This window comes from Hermetia illucens, chromosome 3, assembly GCF_905115235.1.
Source record: "Hermetia illucens chromosome 3, iHerIll2.2.curated.20191125, whole genome shotgun sequence".
Lineage (NCBI taxonomy): Eukaryota > Metazoa > Arthropoda > Insecta > Diptera > Stratiomyidae > Hermetia > Hermetia illucens.
This window is the reverse complement of record NC_051851.1, coordinates 14,851,555-14,871,259: the sequence shown is the minus strand read 5'-3', so window position 1 is coordinate 14,871,259 and position 19,705 is coordinate 14,851,555. Positions and strand designations below refer to the sequence as shown.

At 41.1% G+C, this 19,705-nt stretch overlaps 2 protein-coding genes across 2 annotated transcripts; one reads left to right on the top strand and one right to left on the bottom strand.

The window, feature by feature from the left end:
- Nucleotides 1–1,412: 1,412 nt before the first annotated feature.
- On the top strand, nt 1,413–6,705 carry LOC119651457 (putative E3 ubiquitin-protein ligase LIN). The gene is made up of 3 exons (XM_038055063.1): nt 1,413–1,638; nt 1,705–2,256; nt 6,351–6,705. The coding sequence occupies exons 1-3, from the start codon at nt 1,522–1,524 to the stop codon at nt 6,576–6,578; spliced, it is 897 nt and encodes a 298-aa protein (XP_037910991.1). The 5' UTR covers nt 1,413–1,521; the 3' UTR covers nt 6,579–6,705.
- A 3,717-nt stretch (nt 6,706–10,422) lies between these two features.
- LOC119651707 (T-complex protein 1 subunit alpha) lies at nt 10,423–19,565 on the bottom strand. Its single transcript, XM_038055420.1, has 6 exons — nt 19,377–19,565; nt 18,846–19,087; nt 11,976–12,209; nt 11,789–11,885; nt 11,061–11,713; nt 10,423–10,990 (listed from the first exon to the last, which is right to left on the bottom strand). The coding sequence occupies exons 1-6, from the start codon at nt 19,447–19,449 to the stop codon at nt 10,616–10,618; spliced, it is 1,674 nt and encodes a 557-aa protein (XP_037911348.1). The 5' UTR covers nt 19,450–19,565; the 3' UTR covers nt 10,423–10,615.
- Between the last annotated feature and the right edge of the window lie 140 nt (nt 19,566–19,705).

Sequence of the window (19,705 nt, the reverse complement as noted above, 5' to 3'; positions counted from 1 at the left end):
GGAGGGTTGAGGGAGAAAGCCACCCGTATTTGTAGTAACCAGGTTCTTTAACTGGAGCGTGTTTGTCAATTGTGCTGTCGAAGACAGAGTTCACTTTCCGGATATATGTATCTAGCTCAACATTAGACTGAATGCACGATTTGTCCAGGGAAGGGCCCAGTGCAATGGCTAAGTCGCGTTGGAAATCGTCCCAGTTTGTCAGATTGAAGGCTCTGCATTTATGCGGATGGTGGAGTGAAGTGAGAATTTGCTGTAGAAGTAGAGAGAGGTTGAGGGTATGATGGTCTGAGTGGGCTGCTAAAGAGGAGCAGCTAGTGAAACATGCTGAGGGATTGGACGAGTTTATAAAGCCGTCTAGGAAAGAAGCCCCACGAGGAAAAGATGGCACTCCCGCGTTAATGATGTCCGCGCTAAGGAATGGGCTTGACGAAGTAGTGCTTACTCTCATGCACTCGTACATACATATATGCTTAAAAATTGAAAACAATCGCTCACAGTACGCAAATAGATGCTTCGGAATTAAATCTTTTTTCTGAGGCAGGCATAACACAATAATGTGTTTTTTATTTACATTATCGCAAATACACCAAGTAATATTTTGCCATTGTCGGTCGGAGTCATTGTCAGTTGGGGTTCAAAATATACGTTTTGTCATGTTGTTGTGGGACTTTAACAACTGTCGTGTAGTAATCAGCGGCGCCCTCCTTAAGGGGCTCCCGGCTGTAGTGCAACTGTCATTGTATTGTTAATCAAAACATGACTTCCAAATGGTTCGGATGTTGAAATGCATGCACAAAATAGATGTTTTTTGTCTTTTTGTTTAAACTAAGCACGTCTGATGGGAAACTGATGAAGTGACAGTTTCCCATCAGACGATTTTTGATGGATTGACTTATGGCAGACTAATGAGATACTGATCGTGTAAGGTAGATCAATGGGGCTTAGTAAAGAATCTTTTTTTAAAAAATCACCTAGGGAAGAAAATTGAAACTAAACGATAATCAAATTCCAATCCAAAGCGTAACGCGGCTCGTGCTAATGATTGAATGTGCGTTTGGCTGATAGTATCGTGAAGGGAGTTCTAGGGTACCAGGAAAAACTGCTTTAAGTTGCTTAGACAATAGACCTTGCTAAGGGTAGCTACCAAATAAAAAATATATGTATTTCTTGTTGGCTAAAGTACATATGATTATCGGATTGAAACCCTTCCCCTTTTCTATTTATATAATTCTAACAACTTATAAATATTCGAGAATTATCGAAATACACTTTGAAAATTTTGAACTGGACTGGACCTTTCCCGAATTATCGAGAAATGATGCAAATTAATAAATTCACTTAGCATTCTGCCAAATTTAGATTCTCTGAGAAAGTATAAATAGATCTGTCGAACGCACTCTCTATAAATAATTTCTAGTCGCAAGTTATTCAACATTTAGAAGCGGAAAGTTGTCAGTCTAAGAAAACTCGGTACCCACCACCCAGTTCAGTTCTAGTGTTTTTTTTTGTATCCTGGATAAAATGCCCGGAAAGGTGGAAAAGTGCTCCTCTGGTGATAATAAACACGAAGGCGAGGCAATCTCCGTTGTGTACCAAAATGGGCGTGTTTATTCCGGCGGCGCGGAAGGAAAACTTAAAGTAAATACTTTGGGCGAATTAGATGCAGTGATTTGTGATGTGATGCACGATACATTCTTATTTCAGATTTGGGATAAAGATTTGAATCTTATCAAGGAACTTCAGATTCATGAGGCCTACATCTACTCACTGGCCATCACTTCAAAGGGGAAGCTGTACTCAAGTAGCTGCGATGGGACAATTCGTGTCATGCCAAACCCTCTAGAAAGTGACGATTGCAAGGAATTAGTTCGATGTCAGGACGAAATCGAATGCCTAGTATGTGACGATGAAGATAATTTATATTCGGGCGACGATAAAGGCGTGGTAACACAATGGAATAATGATCGAATTGGGCTCAAATTCAATTTGTTGGAGCACGTAAAGTCCTTAGCTGTGCAAAAAAATTTAATTTATACCGTGAGAGATTTAGATACTGTGATTACCCATATAATGCCGGGAACTTCTGGAAAATATTCTACAAAAGCAGCCCTTCCTGGTAAATCACCATTGGCTCTGCTCGGACCGAAGGTTGATGGAGTAAGCAAGTATCTAGTGTTTGCTACACGAAGTGGTAAAGGTGTTACCTTCAAGAAGAATTTACCAGACAGTAACTACGCTACCATTTGGGAAAAAGAGGTGAGTTTCATCTGTAACTTTTTCGATTGTACACAAGAAGGATAAAATTAAGAAAGCATAAGACTTCCGTTATTATAGGGACCCGACATTGAAATTTCCATTCCGGGCACCGGGGGAATCTTCTCTTTTCACTCCCCTCTTGTTAGGCCTGGTTGTGGCCAGAAAATCAATCCCTTGTGGCGCGACAGGATCCGCCGCATTCGAAATTTATTTCGAATGTTGCGGATGCGGACGGGTAGATGGCGAATACTTGGGCGGGCAGTGAACTTTGAAGAATTTGTAGCAGCCGAGTCGGTTGACCACAAACTATAATTGCATTTGCTAAATGTTCAACGCCACGTTTGAAGTCACCGGTGGCAATTAGAGATTCGCCCAGTTGAATTTCTTGTAGGAAGTATCTTTCGATCGCCTCGTGATCATTTAAATTCGGCATCACGTTTGGCAGCCGTTGAGCTTCTTCTCGAAACAGTTGAATCCCGCTCAACGGAACTACAGTACCTACGATCGCGAACTGCTCGCCGCGTACTTGAGCATCAAATACTTCCCTAGAAGGCAGGCCGTTCACAGTGTTCACGGACCATAAGCCTCTCACGTATGCTTTGAAACAAAAGCCCGACAAAGCGTCCCCTCATCACCTGAGCTTCATAAGCCAGTTTACGTCAGACATCCAGCACGTGTCCGGCAAGGACAACATAGTTGCTGACGCTTTGTCTCGTGTCTCCGAGGTTAACATCCCCGCCTCACTCGATTTCTCGGTTATTGCCAAGGCGCAGGAGGATGACGCAGCATTTCAGAGCCTCAAATACAAATTTCGGGAGTTGCCCATCTTCGGCTCAAACCTCTCGCTCTGCTGCGATGACTCGGAAAAGGGACCTCGGCCATACATTCCGGTCATATTTCGCAAGGAAGTGTTCCACGCAGTTCACGACTTGGCGCATTCCGGTATCAGGACAACTAATCGGTTAGTCACCGGAAAATACTTCTGGCCCTCCATGAACAAGGATATCAATTCCTGGGCCAGAGAGTGCATCGCATGCCAGAAGTGTAAAGTCTCCAGGCATGTAAGGAAAGAAGTGGGCTCATTTCCCCGCACTACCAAGCGTTTCCACACGATACACCTCGACATAATAGGGCCTTTGCGAGACTCGCACGGTTACAAGTATTGCCTCACAATCATCGACAGGTTCACGCGGTGGCCTGAGGCAATACCTCTGAAAGACATTACGGCGCAATCTTGTGCCGAAGCCCTCTGCCGAGAGTGGATACCTCGCTTTGGCGTCCCTGCAGTGGTCATCACTGACCAGGGAATGCAATTTGAATCCACCCTTTTCTCGGAGTTAGGCAAACTCCTGGGTTTTAAACGCCAGCGGACTACTGCATACCACCCGCAATCCAATGGGATGCTAGAATGTTGGCACCGGACGCTGAAAGCCGCCATTATGGCACGCGACGATCCGTCCTGGACTCAAGTCTTGCCTCTCGTCCTACTCGGTCTACGTATAAACCCGCCGGAAGGAATTTGCTGCCAGCCCCGCGGAGCTGGTATACGGGGAGAACTCCCAAGCGATCCGGTTTTCGACAAGAGATCGGGTCTCACGGAGTCGGGGTTGGTGCGTCTGCTGAGGGACAATCTCCGATGCATCAAAGCGCCACCACCCACTCGACACTCGCCCACACCTGCCTGTTCGCCCAAGGAACTGGACACATGCACGCACGTTCTGGTCAGGACGGATGCCGTCCGGAAGCCGCTGCAGCCTCCATATGAGGGCCCGTACCGCGTTCTCGAGAGAGGAGAACATTTCTTCCAGCTCGAGATCGGTGGACACAAAAAGGCGGTCTCTTTGTCCAGACTGAAACCCGTGTGCGCCCCGAAGCAGCATCGTGTCCGCTTTGAGACGTCTGACTAGTGCTTCATGACTTATTCAGACTATAGCGACCCAACCCTCCTCCTCTCTCAAACTGGCGAAGTTCAGTGTCAGCTTGTATAGGATTATACAACTGAAATTCGAATGGATAACACCCACCTCGACCGAAGAGCTGCGCGCGCTCGTGATTGTCGCGAAGTGCGAGAGAGACTTTTGCGGAACTGTGTTGATTGGGCGCGGCTCAACTACTGAAAAGGCTCTTTCGGTATCATCATCAACGGCGCAACAACCGGTATCCGGTCTAGGCCTGCCTTAATAAGGAACTCCAGATATCCCGGTTTTGCGTCGTGGTCCATCAATTCGATATCCCTATCGTCTGCCTCTACCATAGATATTGCCCTTATAGACTTTCCGGGTGGGATCATCCTCATCCATACGGATTAAGTGACCCGCTCACCGTAACCTATTGAGCCGGATTTTATCCACAACCGGACGGTCATGGTATTGCTCATAGATTTCGTCATTGTGTAGGCTACGGGATCGTCCATCCTTTAAGCCTAAATTTTTCGGAGGATTCTTCTCTCGAACGCGGGAAGGAGTTCGCAATTCATCTTGCTAAGAACCCAAGTCTCCGAGGAATACATGAGGACTGGCAAGATCATTGTCTTGTACAGTAAGAGCTTTGACCCTATGGTGAGACATTTCGAACGGAACAGTTTTTGTAAGCTGAAATAGGCTCTGTTGGCTGACAACAACCGTGCGCGGATTTCATCATCGTAGTTGTTACCGGTTGTGATTTTCGAAACTAGATAGGAGAAATTATCAACGGTCTCAAAGTTATATTCTCCTATCTTTATTCTTCTCGTTTGACCAGTGCGGTTTGATGTTGTTAGTTGGTTGTTTTTCGGTGCTGACCACCATATATTTTGTCTTGCCTTCATTGATGTGCAGCCCTAGATCTCGCGTCAATTGCCGCCTGTTCGATCTGGATGAAGGCAGTTTGTACGTCTCGGGTGGCTCTTCCCATGATGTCGATAACGTCAGCATAGGCCAGTAATTGGGTGGACTTAAAGGGGATCGTACCTTTTGCATTTACCTCAGCATCACGGATCACTTTCTCCAAGGCCAGGTTAAAGAGGACGCATGATAGGGCATCCCCTTGTCGTAGACCGTTGTTTCTTTCGATATAGCATCTACTTTCTGTGGTTATGTGGATTTGGCACCCTATATATAAATTTGTAACTAAAACGTTAGATGCCTTTGATATTCTGCATAATGAAGGCAAAATTTAATGATTGGAAAAAGCAAGATTTTTTGGCAGACATTACCTTGTCTATTGTGCTTGCAACTTTCTGATATTCTGTAGTAAATAAAATTGTGTGCTGATAAGAGCTTTGACTATCTGCAGAATATCCTTGCTAATGGTCATCGCATCACCTTTTGAGGCGTCCGAATATTATTTTAATTTTTATCTCTAAGACTTCCTTTTGGTCGCTCAGCAAGCATCAATTTCAACACTTTTTCATTTTTGTGCTTGCATTTTATTAGGGAGTCTATTAGTATATTTTCTACATGAGAGACAAACCCCCTTCTGACATACTGTTTGATATTTTCATTAAGGTCATGTTGAACTCAAAGAGCAAAGTTCAGTATATATACCAAACCATAAGCCACTAATTACATGCTGATGGAAATTTTGCAGAAGCCATTGTTGTAGCATAGTTTTTAGAACCTCGTTGGATGATCATGATTAAAAACTGAACTTGCTACTGAGATGGTTTGAATAAGAATTTTATACTGCATTCCCACCAATTTTCATCAGGTTTATCAAGATATAACGGTTCAAAGAAATGATCATTCAAAGGACATTTTCATTAATATTATATAGTCATTTACTTCCGCAATTTCGATTCCGTAGCTTAAAAAAAAGTTCAGATTACGTTTCACGATCACAATATCCTTACGAAGCCTCTCTTGAACGGTGTGTAATAGTCCATCCTTCTCTACTATATCGGAAATCTCCGTTGGTGCGTAGCTTATTGATACCTTAAACTTACCCTACTATATAAATTACTAATCAGCAGATTTGAAAATTTGAACTGCGACCTTCAATTGTTATAGCTTAGTGTTCAAACCACTAAGCCATTCAGACATCAAAGTTATTTCCTTAAATTCTTTATTGAATAAAAAAAGTGTAAAAGATACTAAAGTAAAAAAAAAATCTTGCAGGACTGCCATGAAATGATAATGAATACAATTCAGGGCACCGAAGATACCTTGTTCACGGCTGGATATGACGGAAAAGTTAAAAAATGGACAAACCTTGAATCGAAAACACCACAATTGGCGGGAGAAGCAGAAATTGGTTCGTGTGTCAATTCGTTAGCGATAGCATCAAATAATTGTGTGTATACGGCGTCTGGAGACGGGATTATCCGGCGTGTTGAGTTTTCGTAATTAACAAAGGAGGAGAGGAAGAGGAATTAAGTATATCCACCAACAATCCCATTTCTTTATAAACAATTGCATTAGTTTAAGGATATAAGGCTACTCTGTATTTTTTAGTTTATTAATAAAGCTACAAAAAAAATACAACCCCAAGTAGTTTCTTCTGAAATAGAATTAAGGGGTTATATCTGTTTGGGTTCTTAGGAAAAAAAACTGCGAACTCTTGGCCGCGTTCGAGAGAAAAATGCTCCGAAAATTGTTTGGCCCCCTACATGAAGATGGACGAGTCGAGCCTACATAACGACGAAATCTATGAGCGATACCACGACGGCCTGATTGTGAATAAAATTCGGTTCAACAAGTTGCGGTGGGCGGGTCACCAAATCCGTATGGATGAGGATGATCCAGTCCGAAAAATCTATAAGGACAATATCTGTGGTAGGAAAAGAAGACGAGGCAGACCCTGCCTGAGATGGAGCGATGGCGTAGGTCAAGATGCCAGACAGCTTTTAGGGACATTGAATTGGTGGACGTCGACGCAAAACCAAATTTTTTGTTAGTAAATGCTGAGAATTACAGGAACACTAAGAAGTAACTTAGAGCTATATAGCACTAGGTCACCAATAATATTTCTTTTCGTAAATAGTATTATTCTTCATTTTGTGTAGAGGACATGGAGAATGGAATGTTAAAGATCCCAATTAAGTGAATTACAGGGTAGGCCATTTATTGTGGGCTCATCTGGCAACCGTGTAACTTTTGGCAGGAATGTCAGATTGACTAATGATGCGTTTGAAGTGTCAGTCCAAGACAATTTATAGCATGGAGCAGTACACTCCAAAAGAACGCGCTGAAATAATTCAGCTTTACATTCAAAATAAGCTCTCAATTGTGTTAACTCAACGTGCATTTCGTAAAAAAAAAATAAAGTGAAAAGTGCTCCATCTAAAAGCACTTTGCAGCGTTTATAAGCAAATTTTATTAATCATGGATCAGTCTCAGCAATACCGGTCGCGCATCCAGGCAACGTACAAGACGCTCCAATGAAAATATTGAAGCCGTACGACCCAGTATTGAGGAGACTCCGAGAACATCGAGTTATCGCCGTTCCCTGGAGTTAGGCATTGTAAGAACAACACTCAGGCGCATAATTGGTATCGATTTAAAAATGTTTCCTTATAAAATTCAATTGGCACGAAAATTAAACCCGAGACGCCTTGATTATGGCAAATGGGCCGTCGAAATTGTTCGCAATGAACCAGACTTTGGCGAAAAATCACTATGTCAGGCGAGACCCATTTGCAGTTAAATGGAAGCGTAAATAAGCAAAACTGTCACCTCTACGCTACCAAAAATCCTCAATTAATTGAGGAACAGCCTCTCTTCGATAAAAAAAAAATGGCGATGCGGTGCGGTGTTTGTGCGGAAAAGGTAACCGGATCGTTCTTTTTCGAAAATGACGAACGGGACGATTCGTAATTTTGTCATGCCAATCATCGGAGAAAATGACATGGATGGTTTCTGGTTTCAGCAGGACGGAATAATTTGCCACACTTCACGCGCTACAATCGATTTTTTGAACCCATTATTCCCCGGAAGATTGATATCCAAAAATGGTGATTTTCTATGGCTACCGAGATCACCAGATTCGACGCCACCACTGTGGGACTATCTCAAATCCAAGGTATACATCAACAATCCAAGGGCTCTAGCTCAACTCAGAAACAACATTCAACGCGAAATAGCCGGCATATCGGCCGAAACATTAGCCAAAACAATGGAAAACGCTAAAAAATAGCACATTGGTCATCAAGGCCAAAGGCAAACATTTGAAAGATATAATTTTCAAAAAATAGCTGGAACAAATCTTCTTGAACTAAAATAAATCATTTTTAATATGAACAGCAAAAAAATGTTTTTTTTTTGTTTCTTCCAGAAACAAATGGACCCACATTAAATGGCGTACCCTGGCGTACGAACGTCAGTCGATGTCAAGTCTGGGCTGGCTCTAATCGCATCTTCAGATGCCCGCATCTAGCGCCAGGATTGTTTGTTACGCCTAACAAATTACTAGTATCCTGGCAGACGCCAGAGTCAATGGTAAACATATATGTATACGACAGCGAAGGCATGGTCTATTCGCTCCAATGAAGGCAAGGCCTATTTCGTCGTCTCTTACGATAGAGACTGTTTTTATACATTTTCTGGTCAGGGGTTTCCTCCTCCATTCGTGTCAAGTGACCCGCCTACTGCAACCCGCTGAGTTTGATTTTATGCACGACTGTACAGTCAAGTAGTAGTCAGCCATTATACCATTGTCCGATTTGCCCATCCTCGAGGAGGATCTTCTTCTCAAATGCACTAAGAGTCTGCCATTTTGCTTGTTTATGGCTCAAGTGTCCGAAAAATATATGAGAGCTAATAACTTTACGTTCTTGTACAGTTAGGGTTTTGAATGGAAAGATTTGGACAGACTAATTAGGTTCTGTGGTCTGCCAGAAGCTGTAGACGCAGTTCCTCGCTCATGTTGATTTAAAGTTTTCAGTTAACAAAAATGTCACGTTGCGGTTTTCGATACTGATACCGCCACCATAAGTTTGGTTTTACTTTCATTGAGGTGCACGCCCAGCGGTTGTGCTTCCTTTTCATTCAGGATGAAAACTTCCTTTAAAGCATGTTTAGTGGGGCCAATAGTTGAGTGAACTTAATGATTTTATCCGTTATGCTCATTGCTGGGGTCCAGATAATTTTTCTTAAGCCTGGTTAAAGACCCATAATGGTGCGTCTGGCTGTTGCTACCAGCAGTGGCGCGGCAGCTGTGATTAACTCAAGTTGATGAAAAAGTGTTTCAATTTCTGATCGTATTCCAGAAGTTCTTGCATCAACTATCGCAGGGAAAATATCTGATGGTTATTTCTGCTAGGGTGAAATCTCTTTGATATCAACCAATGATGTTCTAGGCATATGGAGCTATCCTTTTAAGTAGCTTTCTCTAGTGAAGTATTACCATTACTCTCCCATGAGGCAGCAAAGGTACAATGGACTGTAACATGGTTCTCCTAAAATAAGAAATTCAAATGGTGTCGCGGTACGAAAAACTTTTGTTGTTCAAGTAAATTGACTCCACCTTTGCGTGCATCAATGTTTTCCATTTCATTCGAGATACACGAAAGTCGACGAAATATATAGAGGTTGACATGAACAATGAAATGGATATTTTTGCGGGACACACATTGCAATAACAACTTGTACTCCAAGCCGTTAAAGTTTGCATTTTGATTTAGACACGCCTTAACTATACGAAATTAGCAATTTTCTAAATCAAATTAACGGTCTTCCACATCAAATTTACTTCTTTCCAAATCAAATTCATGATTTTCCACTTCAATCTCCACTACGGAGACTAGTTTTCTTCAGAAGAGAGATGCTCTACCAAGTGAATGAGCTATGTACGCGACCGTCGCATTTGATTAGCATTAGAAAAGTCTAAAATTATCTCATTGCTGCTTCCCTCTTCGAGACTATCCATATGGAATTCAAATTGCAGTTTATGAACAGCAGCAAATCTGCCTATAGGAGAGAAACGGGTATACATATATTGCCATGACGACATGTATCAAATTTCACAGTTTGAAATTCTGCACGGTATTTATTCGTGAGCTTTCACCACCAGGAATCATTGTTCTTTTTACCTACTCAGTACCTGACACAATTGCCAATATTTATGTCCATTGATTTCCTGGCAATTGGTAAGTTTTGAATAACCCGATCTCCAAGTTTTAGGGAATGACTGCTTTGGAATTTCGCCGTATAAGAATCATGGGTAATAATAATTATAAAACAATTTCTAATGTTAATGTAACAAATCAAAATTTATTACTGCAATGCGTGTACATTAGTTGATGTGACGAAGAGGAAATTAAATAAAAATTACATATTAAAAAAATATGGTAGAGTATGTTTTTCCCACATACGTAGAAAGCTCATGAAGTTTAATATTCTCAATTAGAAAGTAATCTTAGTTAGCGCTAGAATATCTTAACATACTAATAATCTAGTTCGCCGGCGGCACAAGCATCTCCATAACTCTTTCCTGCCTTCTCTTCTGGGTTCAGTTTGATCATATCGTCAATTCGCAAAATTGTGATTGCAGCTTCGGTTGCGAATTTGAGCGACTTAATTTTCGACATTGCTGGCTCCAATACACCAGCTTTCTTATTATCTCTAACCACACCCTCGAACAAGTCCAAACCGATCCACTTCAAATGAGCATGATTGGCTTTGGTTTGACTGGAATTATGGTATGCCCGAAGCTTTGCAACTAGATCTGTAGCATCCTTCGCTGCATTTACGGCTAACGTTTTGGGAATAACGAGAAGTGATCGGGCAAATTCAGCGATAGCCAATTGTTCTCGGGAACTCTGGAAATTGATCACAAGAAAAGCAAAGTAAGAAATTTGATCGAAATTTAGGAGGATAGCCAACACTTACCAATGACGTTGCGAAGTTTTCTAAATAAATAGACAAAGCTGCTTCAACGCATCCGCCACCAGCGACAACTTTCTTGCTTTCTAACACACGCTTCACTACGCACAATGAATCATGAATAGATCTTTCCATCTCGTCACAATAAAAGTCATTTGGTCCACGCAAAATTATGGAAGAAACAGCTCGAACTTGAGGTCGCTTAATCAATATCAATTCATCGTCACAAATCATGTCCTGAACAACTTCTTCAGCTTGACCGATCATTGATGTTTCGAAACTCTCTTCACCATCCATATTTGTAAGCGATGATAGGAATGCAGCTCCGGTTGCCTTAGCAATGATTTTCAAATCGGATTTTTTCACTCTGCGAACAGCCATTGCGCCTGCTTCAACGAAATATTTCAGACAGAGATCATCAATTCCACCTGAGCAGAGAACGACATTCACTCCAGTCGATAAAATCTTATGGATTTTCTCCTTTGTGATATCCAATTCGCGAGCGCGAATTCCTTCCAATTTCTCTGGATCATTGATTAATACTTGAACTCCCAACTTCATTTTAGTTTTTTGCAAAGAGAAATCAAGACAAGCAATTTTTGCGTTGGTGATTCTCTTAGGCATTTGTTGAGAAGCGACAGTGCAATTGAGAGCGTAACCTGGTTTGAAAAAGCGAGAATTTTTATTTTAGTTGATGCTACTTGCGATCTTGCTATTTTTTCAATTTATCTTACCTTCAATGAACATGCTTTCGCGTGCAGATTTACCATGTGCTTTCAAAACATTAATATTTTTGATAGCATATATTGGGTGGCCCTTGGGGTCGTTGATCTAAATAGGAAAAGGAAGGAAGAGTTAAAATCATTTCAAAAAAAGTTCCTGGAGGTGCAACAGCATCATAACTGTACACCCAGTACATACCTTGGAAGATAATGCTGCATTAACAACAATCTCAGAGAAGAAGTCGGCATCTGCTCCGATAATTTTCGAGCTCATCGAAGTTTTAGCAATGTTGTAGAGGCATTCCTTTTCTAGTTCATCAACAGGAGCGGTCAAATGTTCCGAGATGTATTTGCAAGCCTCTTTGCATGCTAATCGGTAGCCTGATATGATCGAAGTCGGATGGATTTTTTGTTTTACAAGTTCGTCGGCATTCTGTCGATGAAATTAAGAAATATGAATTATTAATATTCCGCTATTGTTCTTTAAAAAAACATGGCAGGGGATTTATTCAAACGGAATAACTAGCGAAAGACTTTGGTAATGGTGAAAGAAGTAACGAAATAAGAAGGCTCCCAAGTTGGTAGCTGCTTCGAGATGTACATATTCTACTTAAATAATAATCAAAGAATTTATCCTGAATTTACACTTTTTCTTGTTTCTGTGGGGAATTGTCAAATCTGCTTTCAGACACATCCTTTCCTGTGGATAAAAAAACATTCGGTGGATGTGTTATGAGCGACCATAAGCAACTGGAAATGTAAGTATATGGATACGCTTAGGTTTAGTTCTTCTAGATAGTGAAGGGAAAGATTCCCTTCTTTCGAGAGAAAGTTATGTTATAAAGATATGCAAATCCAGTACCAGCACTTTTTGGGTGGGGACAAGCGACCATCAATATCAAACGAACGCAATTCCTCAGTAATAGGAATCTTGACTACTGGGTACAAGTATTACAAAGGTACGTGAGTGAGTAGAATTGGATGAAGTGATAGACTTGTTCAGAAGAGCTTCAATTCTTCGGGCAGCAGGCCGCGTCTTTCAAAGTGAAAATACCAGACAATTGAAAAAAGAGAATTCTATCGCCTAACAATCCGGACGAAGTAAAAACAGCAAACAATCGAGAGAGAATTCCATCACATTAGGCAATTAAATTATGGAACTTGGTAACTTATCAAGTTCGTTGATATAGAAGAATATAGGGAATGTGACCGAGTTATTATGTACTCATAAAATAATTGAGCGAAAAGGCGTCACAAGTGATGGAGCATGGGTTTCACAGGGCGCAAATCCACAAAGGGGTTAAACTCCCAAAAAAATGGAATAGCAACATAACTGCAGCCCCGAGAAAAGGGAAGGATCCCACAAAGAAGTTACGGAAATATAGAGGAAGATAGCATTGGAGAAAAAGAGAGATTGGTGATGGCTACCAATGGAGTTCATCTTGAATTTAAAAAGAAAACAAGGCGGAATACCGGAAGCTCGCGCGCTTCGAGTATAAAGGTTTTGTGTTCATCTTATGTAAGAAACTTCAACGCACATTTTTCTATCCGTACATAGCTACAAAAATCCAACATAATCCTACATATTTTTACAAACTACAAGCCATACGTACATATTATAGCCATAGATATTATCCTCACCATAAACAAACAAACTGCCTGTTTCCGAATACTGTACATGCACGTATATAAATTGATCGTACCCATATTTCCGATTTACTTCGTGCGCAAAAGCATACATATGTACATATGTAGTACGTATATTAAATGCGGCTGGTTTAATGTACAAATATATCTATCTGAATTAGATACTACATATACACATGTCTGTTTAGAGTAATTGATATTTATATGCAAATGACTAAAAAACTAAAACAAAATAATTCTTTGAGACCCCATTACGCGGTGCAGTCAGTGGCAACTACTATCTTCTTCGCAAGACAGAAAGTCTCAGCACCAAAACCAAACTGACCCTGTATAAGACTCTGATAAGACCCGTTATCTGCTGCGGGGCATCAGCTTAGATCTCAGGCTCCAACAATGCAATGGCAAAATGTCCTTAGACACTGCACGGGCTTGTCATACAATTGGAAGACCAAAAAGGTCGGCAAAAACGCCGAAGTGTATAGGCGAGCCAAAGTGAAACCACTTCGAGAATACGTTCTTACCCTCAATTCGGCATCTCTACCAAGAGGGAAAACCTTCCCATTGGCCACATACTTAAGGCCCTGCCAAATTGTGAGTTTAATCCTTAAACCCAAAATCGTGACCCTTTTTAACACTCCTTGCGTGGTAGGAGGGGATAGAGGCTAAGAACAGGAAATTATAATGTGCTTGTAAATATTAGTTAAGTATTTATTTATATTAGGTTAAGCTAGGTTAAGTTAAAATAAGTTATATTAACTAGGTTAAGGGGGGCATCCCGTGTGTCGGATCCGCGAAATCGAATTTTTTTTTGGCATCAATTGTATCCGCATATAGTATAGAATATAAAGTGATAAAGTGAATTTTTGATGTTCGGAGTCATTCGGAAATTATAGTGTTAAACACGTGATAAGTCACATACCAGATTTATGTCGATCGCCGTAATAAAGCTCGTATTTATCGGTCCGAATGGCTTCGATAAAAGGAGAAGAATTGAAGCCAAGGCCGTACATGTGTTTCTTCAAGAAACCTAAGGTTTATGGACCAAGTATAGTAGATTAATGGTCAGTTAAGGTTTTATGGTTAAAAATCGCATTCTACTTTTTAAATGCGTTTTTTCTCGAAACAGCCGATTTTCAGGCTGCCCCCATAGCCCAAAATCTATCCAACCAAATTCTTTGAAATTTTCGGAACTTATTCAGAACATATTTCTACGGTCCGCAAACTAGGATAATTGCGATTCATTTAGTAGTTTTTTTTTATTCATTGAAGAAGCCGTAAAAAAGCACCAAAATTCAAAAAAAAGAAAAGTTTATCGCGGCACCAAAAATTTAGTTTTTAATATTTTTAATAATGCTAGTTTGCGGACTGTAGTTAAGTTTGTACGTTAAAATGCCGTTTACTTTTTTTCTCTAAGATGATCGCAGCGGCCTCTAGCGTGGCAACAGAAAAACACCCTTTTTTGGAGAGGAGTGTATAAATTGCTCTGTATTTCACTAACTAACTATGTGATTGGACTGGAAAAATTACTATGCACGCTCAAGATATTAATAAATCTATGGTGAAAAATTCGTATTTATATCTTTCTCCAGTTCTTCACAAAAAATTTCTAAAGAAAGCGAAAAAAAAAACGTCCTTCACACGGGATGACCCCCTTAAGTAAGTAAATTTCTACCTTCTCGCGCCTTAGTGCGGGCGTTGTTTCTTTTTCGTTGGTGTGGATATTTATTCTTGCAAATGCCGATATTTCGGGAACCACTTGTTCCCTTCATCAGTGCTAACAAGTTTTCTTGTTACCGACGAAAAAGAAACAACAAGTTTTTATTACTTCAATTAATTAATCGTTGGAAACACCGCATAATTTCACTCAGACAAGTTGACATTGTTATAAAAATTGTCAAGATCGATGTATATAGAGATTAATATACAGACTAAAGTAGAATACAGAGAAGGACGGGCTGACCAAACTATGTAATAGTCACCCATTTTATAGAGTTAAGTTCAATTAGCTATTATTTAAGCTAGCCGTAAGCGATCATTGTCTAGTTGTAAGTCACTATGGAAAATAAATTGAAATTGAAAATTGAGACCCCATTCACAAGAACTCATTTCGTTGTGGTATTGACGAATTGATATGTGACGATGACATCATACAGGCTGTAGAGTGCACAATTCACAAACAAGTCGATAAACCGGAAGCTAGACGCTTCAGGTATGAAAGGTTTTGTATATTTCTTTTATAAAGAGATTTGGGTGTGCATTTGTCCCATTAGCATATAGCACGTAAAATATGCATATATTATGTGAAAATAGCCACTTTCAAGTGATATTGACATTCATAGTCTCGAATTTGCAGAGAAGCGACAGCTTTGACCTAGTATTACTTTGTTAGTAATAGTGCGATTTTTACCAAATTTGCCAGGATCATGCTCTATGCTGTAGCCTATATTGTTGCATATGGCTAAATTTTGTGATTCTAGGGTGAACTTAAGGGGGGTTTTCCTGTCAATTACTAAAAATTATAGTGATGTACTATTATTAACTTTACTTGAACAGGTATCAGTATGAAGGGTATTTCGGAGCCTAGGCACCATATAGTGACAGCCCCCTGATTTTTTTCAGATTTTTCGGTTGGGTAGTTTCTGAGAATGGATTCGTTAAAAAAATGACCACTTTCAACCCCCCGCACCCCCCACCTTTTCAACAAATGTCAAAACTAAGACTGGCTTCGAAAAGTACTAATCGAGACCTTTAATTTGATGCCCCACATGACTATATTTGGTGAAAAAAAAATTTACACCCTCCCTTTGCATGTATGGGGACCCCCCCTTAAATTCGTCGTAAAAGGATGTAACTCACTATATGCGTGAGCGTTCACAGTTCCCACCTTTCTACCAAATTTGGTGCCAATCGCCACAACCGTCTCCGAGAAAAATGCGTGTGACGGACAGACAGACAGACAGTAGACCGATTTTAATAAGGTTTTGTTTTACAAACAAAACCTTAAAAATGGCAAAGTTTTATCCGCTATAACTTTGTTAATAATAGTTGGATTTTTTTCAAACTTGACCAAATTGTGCATTATATTATCCCTTACACCCACGCCATACTTCTAGAATGGACGTAAGGAGTTGCCCGGTAAATTTCGAAAATGTGGAAATATACTATTATTAACTTTATTGGTGCAGATATCGAAACCGGGTGTATTTTGGGGCCTAGATTTCGTGGAGATGTACCACTGTGATTTTTCGGTTGGATATGTTCTGAGAACGAGACCTGTTACACTTTTTGATGGTCATATTTTGCACCCTCACTTCCCTATGTTTCACCCGATATCAAATATGGAACCAGTTTCGAAAAGTACTAATTAACCCCTTTCATTTGATTCCCCGCATGACCACATTTTATAAAAATACATTTTGCACCCTCCATTCACATGTATGGGGAGGCGCCCCTTAAACTTAACACAAAATGGCGCCACTTGCTGCATGTAAATTGAACAACAGATCACATGCTCTTAACAATTTTCGTGACAATCGGTCTAGCCGTTTCCGAATAAATCGGATGTGACAGACAGACAGAGAGAGGAAGCCACGGTGGTGGGCTACGCCGACGATATAGCGCTGGTTGTGATCGCAACGCACCTCGAAGATGCTGAGTTATACTCATGCGAAGCGACTGGTGCTGTTAAGGGTTGACTACAGAGTTCTGGTCTGACACTTAATAATAGCAACAATCCATATTGGATCAGGGCCTTGAAGTATGTTAGAGCACTTCATTCAAGACCGTAACGGTACACTACAGAACACTGTATGAGGCAATGTGGTCAGCATTACGCTCGCCCGAGATTATTACCCTGATTTGACTCAGGTACTCATTCACAGTTGAGTCGACTGATATCCGACGTCAAATCACGATACAAAGCGCACTGTCGCCAGCGAGATTTGAACCGCGAACTTCCGTACGACAGCCTTGTGCTCTAATCACTCAGCTATCCGGACACTTGCGGAGGAAAAAACGGAAGCGGTCCTCATCACCAAGCGCCGTAAAAGAAATTTTACCCATATTCAAATTGGGAATCATATTATCACTTCTAAGCCTGCCATCAAATACTTGGGAGTGATGATAGACGGGAAGCTTAGCTATAAGCAACACGTGCAGTTATGACAAAGGATCCACTGCAAGCGTGGCCCTGGCAAGGATGATGCCGAACGTGGGAGGGCCACGGTATGCTTCCAAATTGCTTATTGCTAGGGTAGTAAGTTCGATCCTGCTCTATGCGACTCCAGTTTGGGGAAAGGCATAGTGAATTCAGTTTACAGAAGAACAACCCTAAGGGTGTGCTCGGTATTCAGGACTGTCTCAGAGGATGCAGCATTCGTCATCTCTGGAATGATGCCCATTGACATCTTGGCAGATGAGATGACGAATATATATAATGCGAAGTCTATCTCTCTTTTATCGCAGACGAAGAACGTCGAAAGGGAGAGATCTTTAAATAGATTAATTATAATCTTACCCAGTTTCTTACGCGGCATGGAGGATATCGCCAGTACCTGTTCAGGTTTAAACTAAACACTTCGCCCGATTGTCCAAACGGCGTCCCAGAAGAACCAGAGCATGTATTATTCCACTGTCTAAGGTTTGTGGAGGAAAGGAAGAACCTAGAGGAGACTCTAAGAGAGGTGTTAGTACCAGAGAATCTGGTGCGAAGAATGTTAGCATGTCAGGAAGACTGGGATGCGATCAACTCTATGGTCGTATCTATCCAGAGCAAACTGCGAAAGGCAGAGGAGACTAGAAAAGCGCGGTTACGTACACCACGTAGAGACGAAAGGGGACCAAGCTAAAATGAGCTGACTCCGCCTCGTGATGTAATACCGTATGGTGGTTCCACAGGGCTTGGTTTTAGTGGGAACCCCACACGCTGGCGTGTCCAGGCCAGTGTTTTTTAAAGATTTCCACCTCCTCACAAAAAAGACAGACAGACATCGACTCGATTCTAATAAGGTTTTGTTTTACACAAAACCTTAAAAAGTGTCTACCTCCGGCCAAACTCGGGGCAAATTTACATTGAATATAATTCGCACCCTAGTCGTGTTTTGCGAATTTTAAAAGTGAGCGTATAACATTTGCGAGCCCCTTCGGTCACGCTGCTACCAGGGCAGAGGTGAGGTAGCGTCTGGTGAGTCGCCTCTGCCCGTACGAAACCACAGCCGTCTTCGTCCGTTTTTTACATTTTGAGCTAATTTAAATAAATTTGGTTATTTTTCGAACAGTTCTGGTATGGGATGCATTGTCGTAAGATGAATCCAGGCAGCTATGGATGTCTATTTTCAAGTCTTCTAAATACTTTACAAAATCTACCATTTCTGTGAACTTCGCGGTATTTTTTTCCCTGACACCGGGGAAAAATGAAACTTACCTTCAATAATTCGGCAGCCAGAATAACAACGGAAGTTGTACCGTCCCCAACTTCTTCATCTTGCAATTGAGCCAGCTCCACAAGGATCTTGGCCGCCGGGTGTTCCACCTCGAGCAGTTTCAAAATAGTTGCGCCGTCATTTGTGACTGTAACATCGCCAATATCATCGACCAGCATCTTATCCAATCCCACGGGCCCCAATGAACTCTTCACGATATTGGCAATGGAACTTGCAGCCATAACTGGAAAATACAGAAGAAATCGTCACATGAGAGCAAAATCATTTGTCAGGTGTAGCGAGCGACCACACACAAACTTAACCTCAAAGACTTTAAAAGCAGCCTGTGAAAATATTGACTGACTGCGATAGAACCGAGCCGGTTTGCTTAATAAAATTATCCCCATTAATCAACATGAAGGGAAATATTAGAATCTTGGCATGGTTTTCCTTATACAAGTATTACATATCCTGGTTTGTAAGCCTTCAAGCCGCTTCAGGCATCGAAGCGAGAACTCTTCCTCTCTACTTACCATTTTGTGAACGAACAGGCTGCCCAGATTGCCGTGTCCCGGCAACGGAAAGAGGACTCGCTACTGTAGACATTTTCTGATTTCTAACACTGGTTTCACTCTTAAAACAAAAAGGAACACGAGACCCACTCAAGTCACAGACTACAGCACCAACTTCTTCTAGAACAAACCCCTATTAATCATCAATAAAGTTCGTGAAGTTGCCGGCAATGAATTTTGACTTTACATCCTCCATCGAGTACTAATTTTGACAGTCGCTTTAACCTTTATGCACCCGTTTTTCTCTGGAATTTTATGGTTGGCGGGGATGCAATTCTATTAGTTTGTTT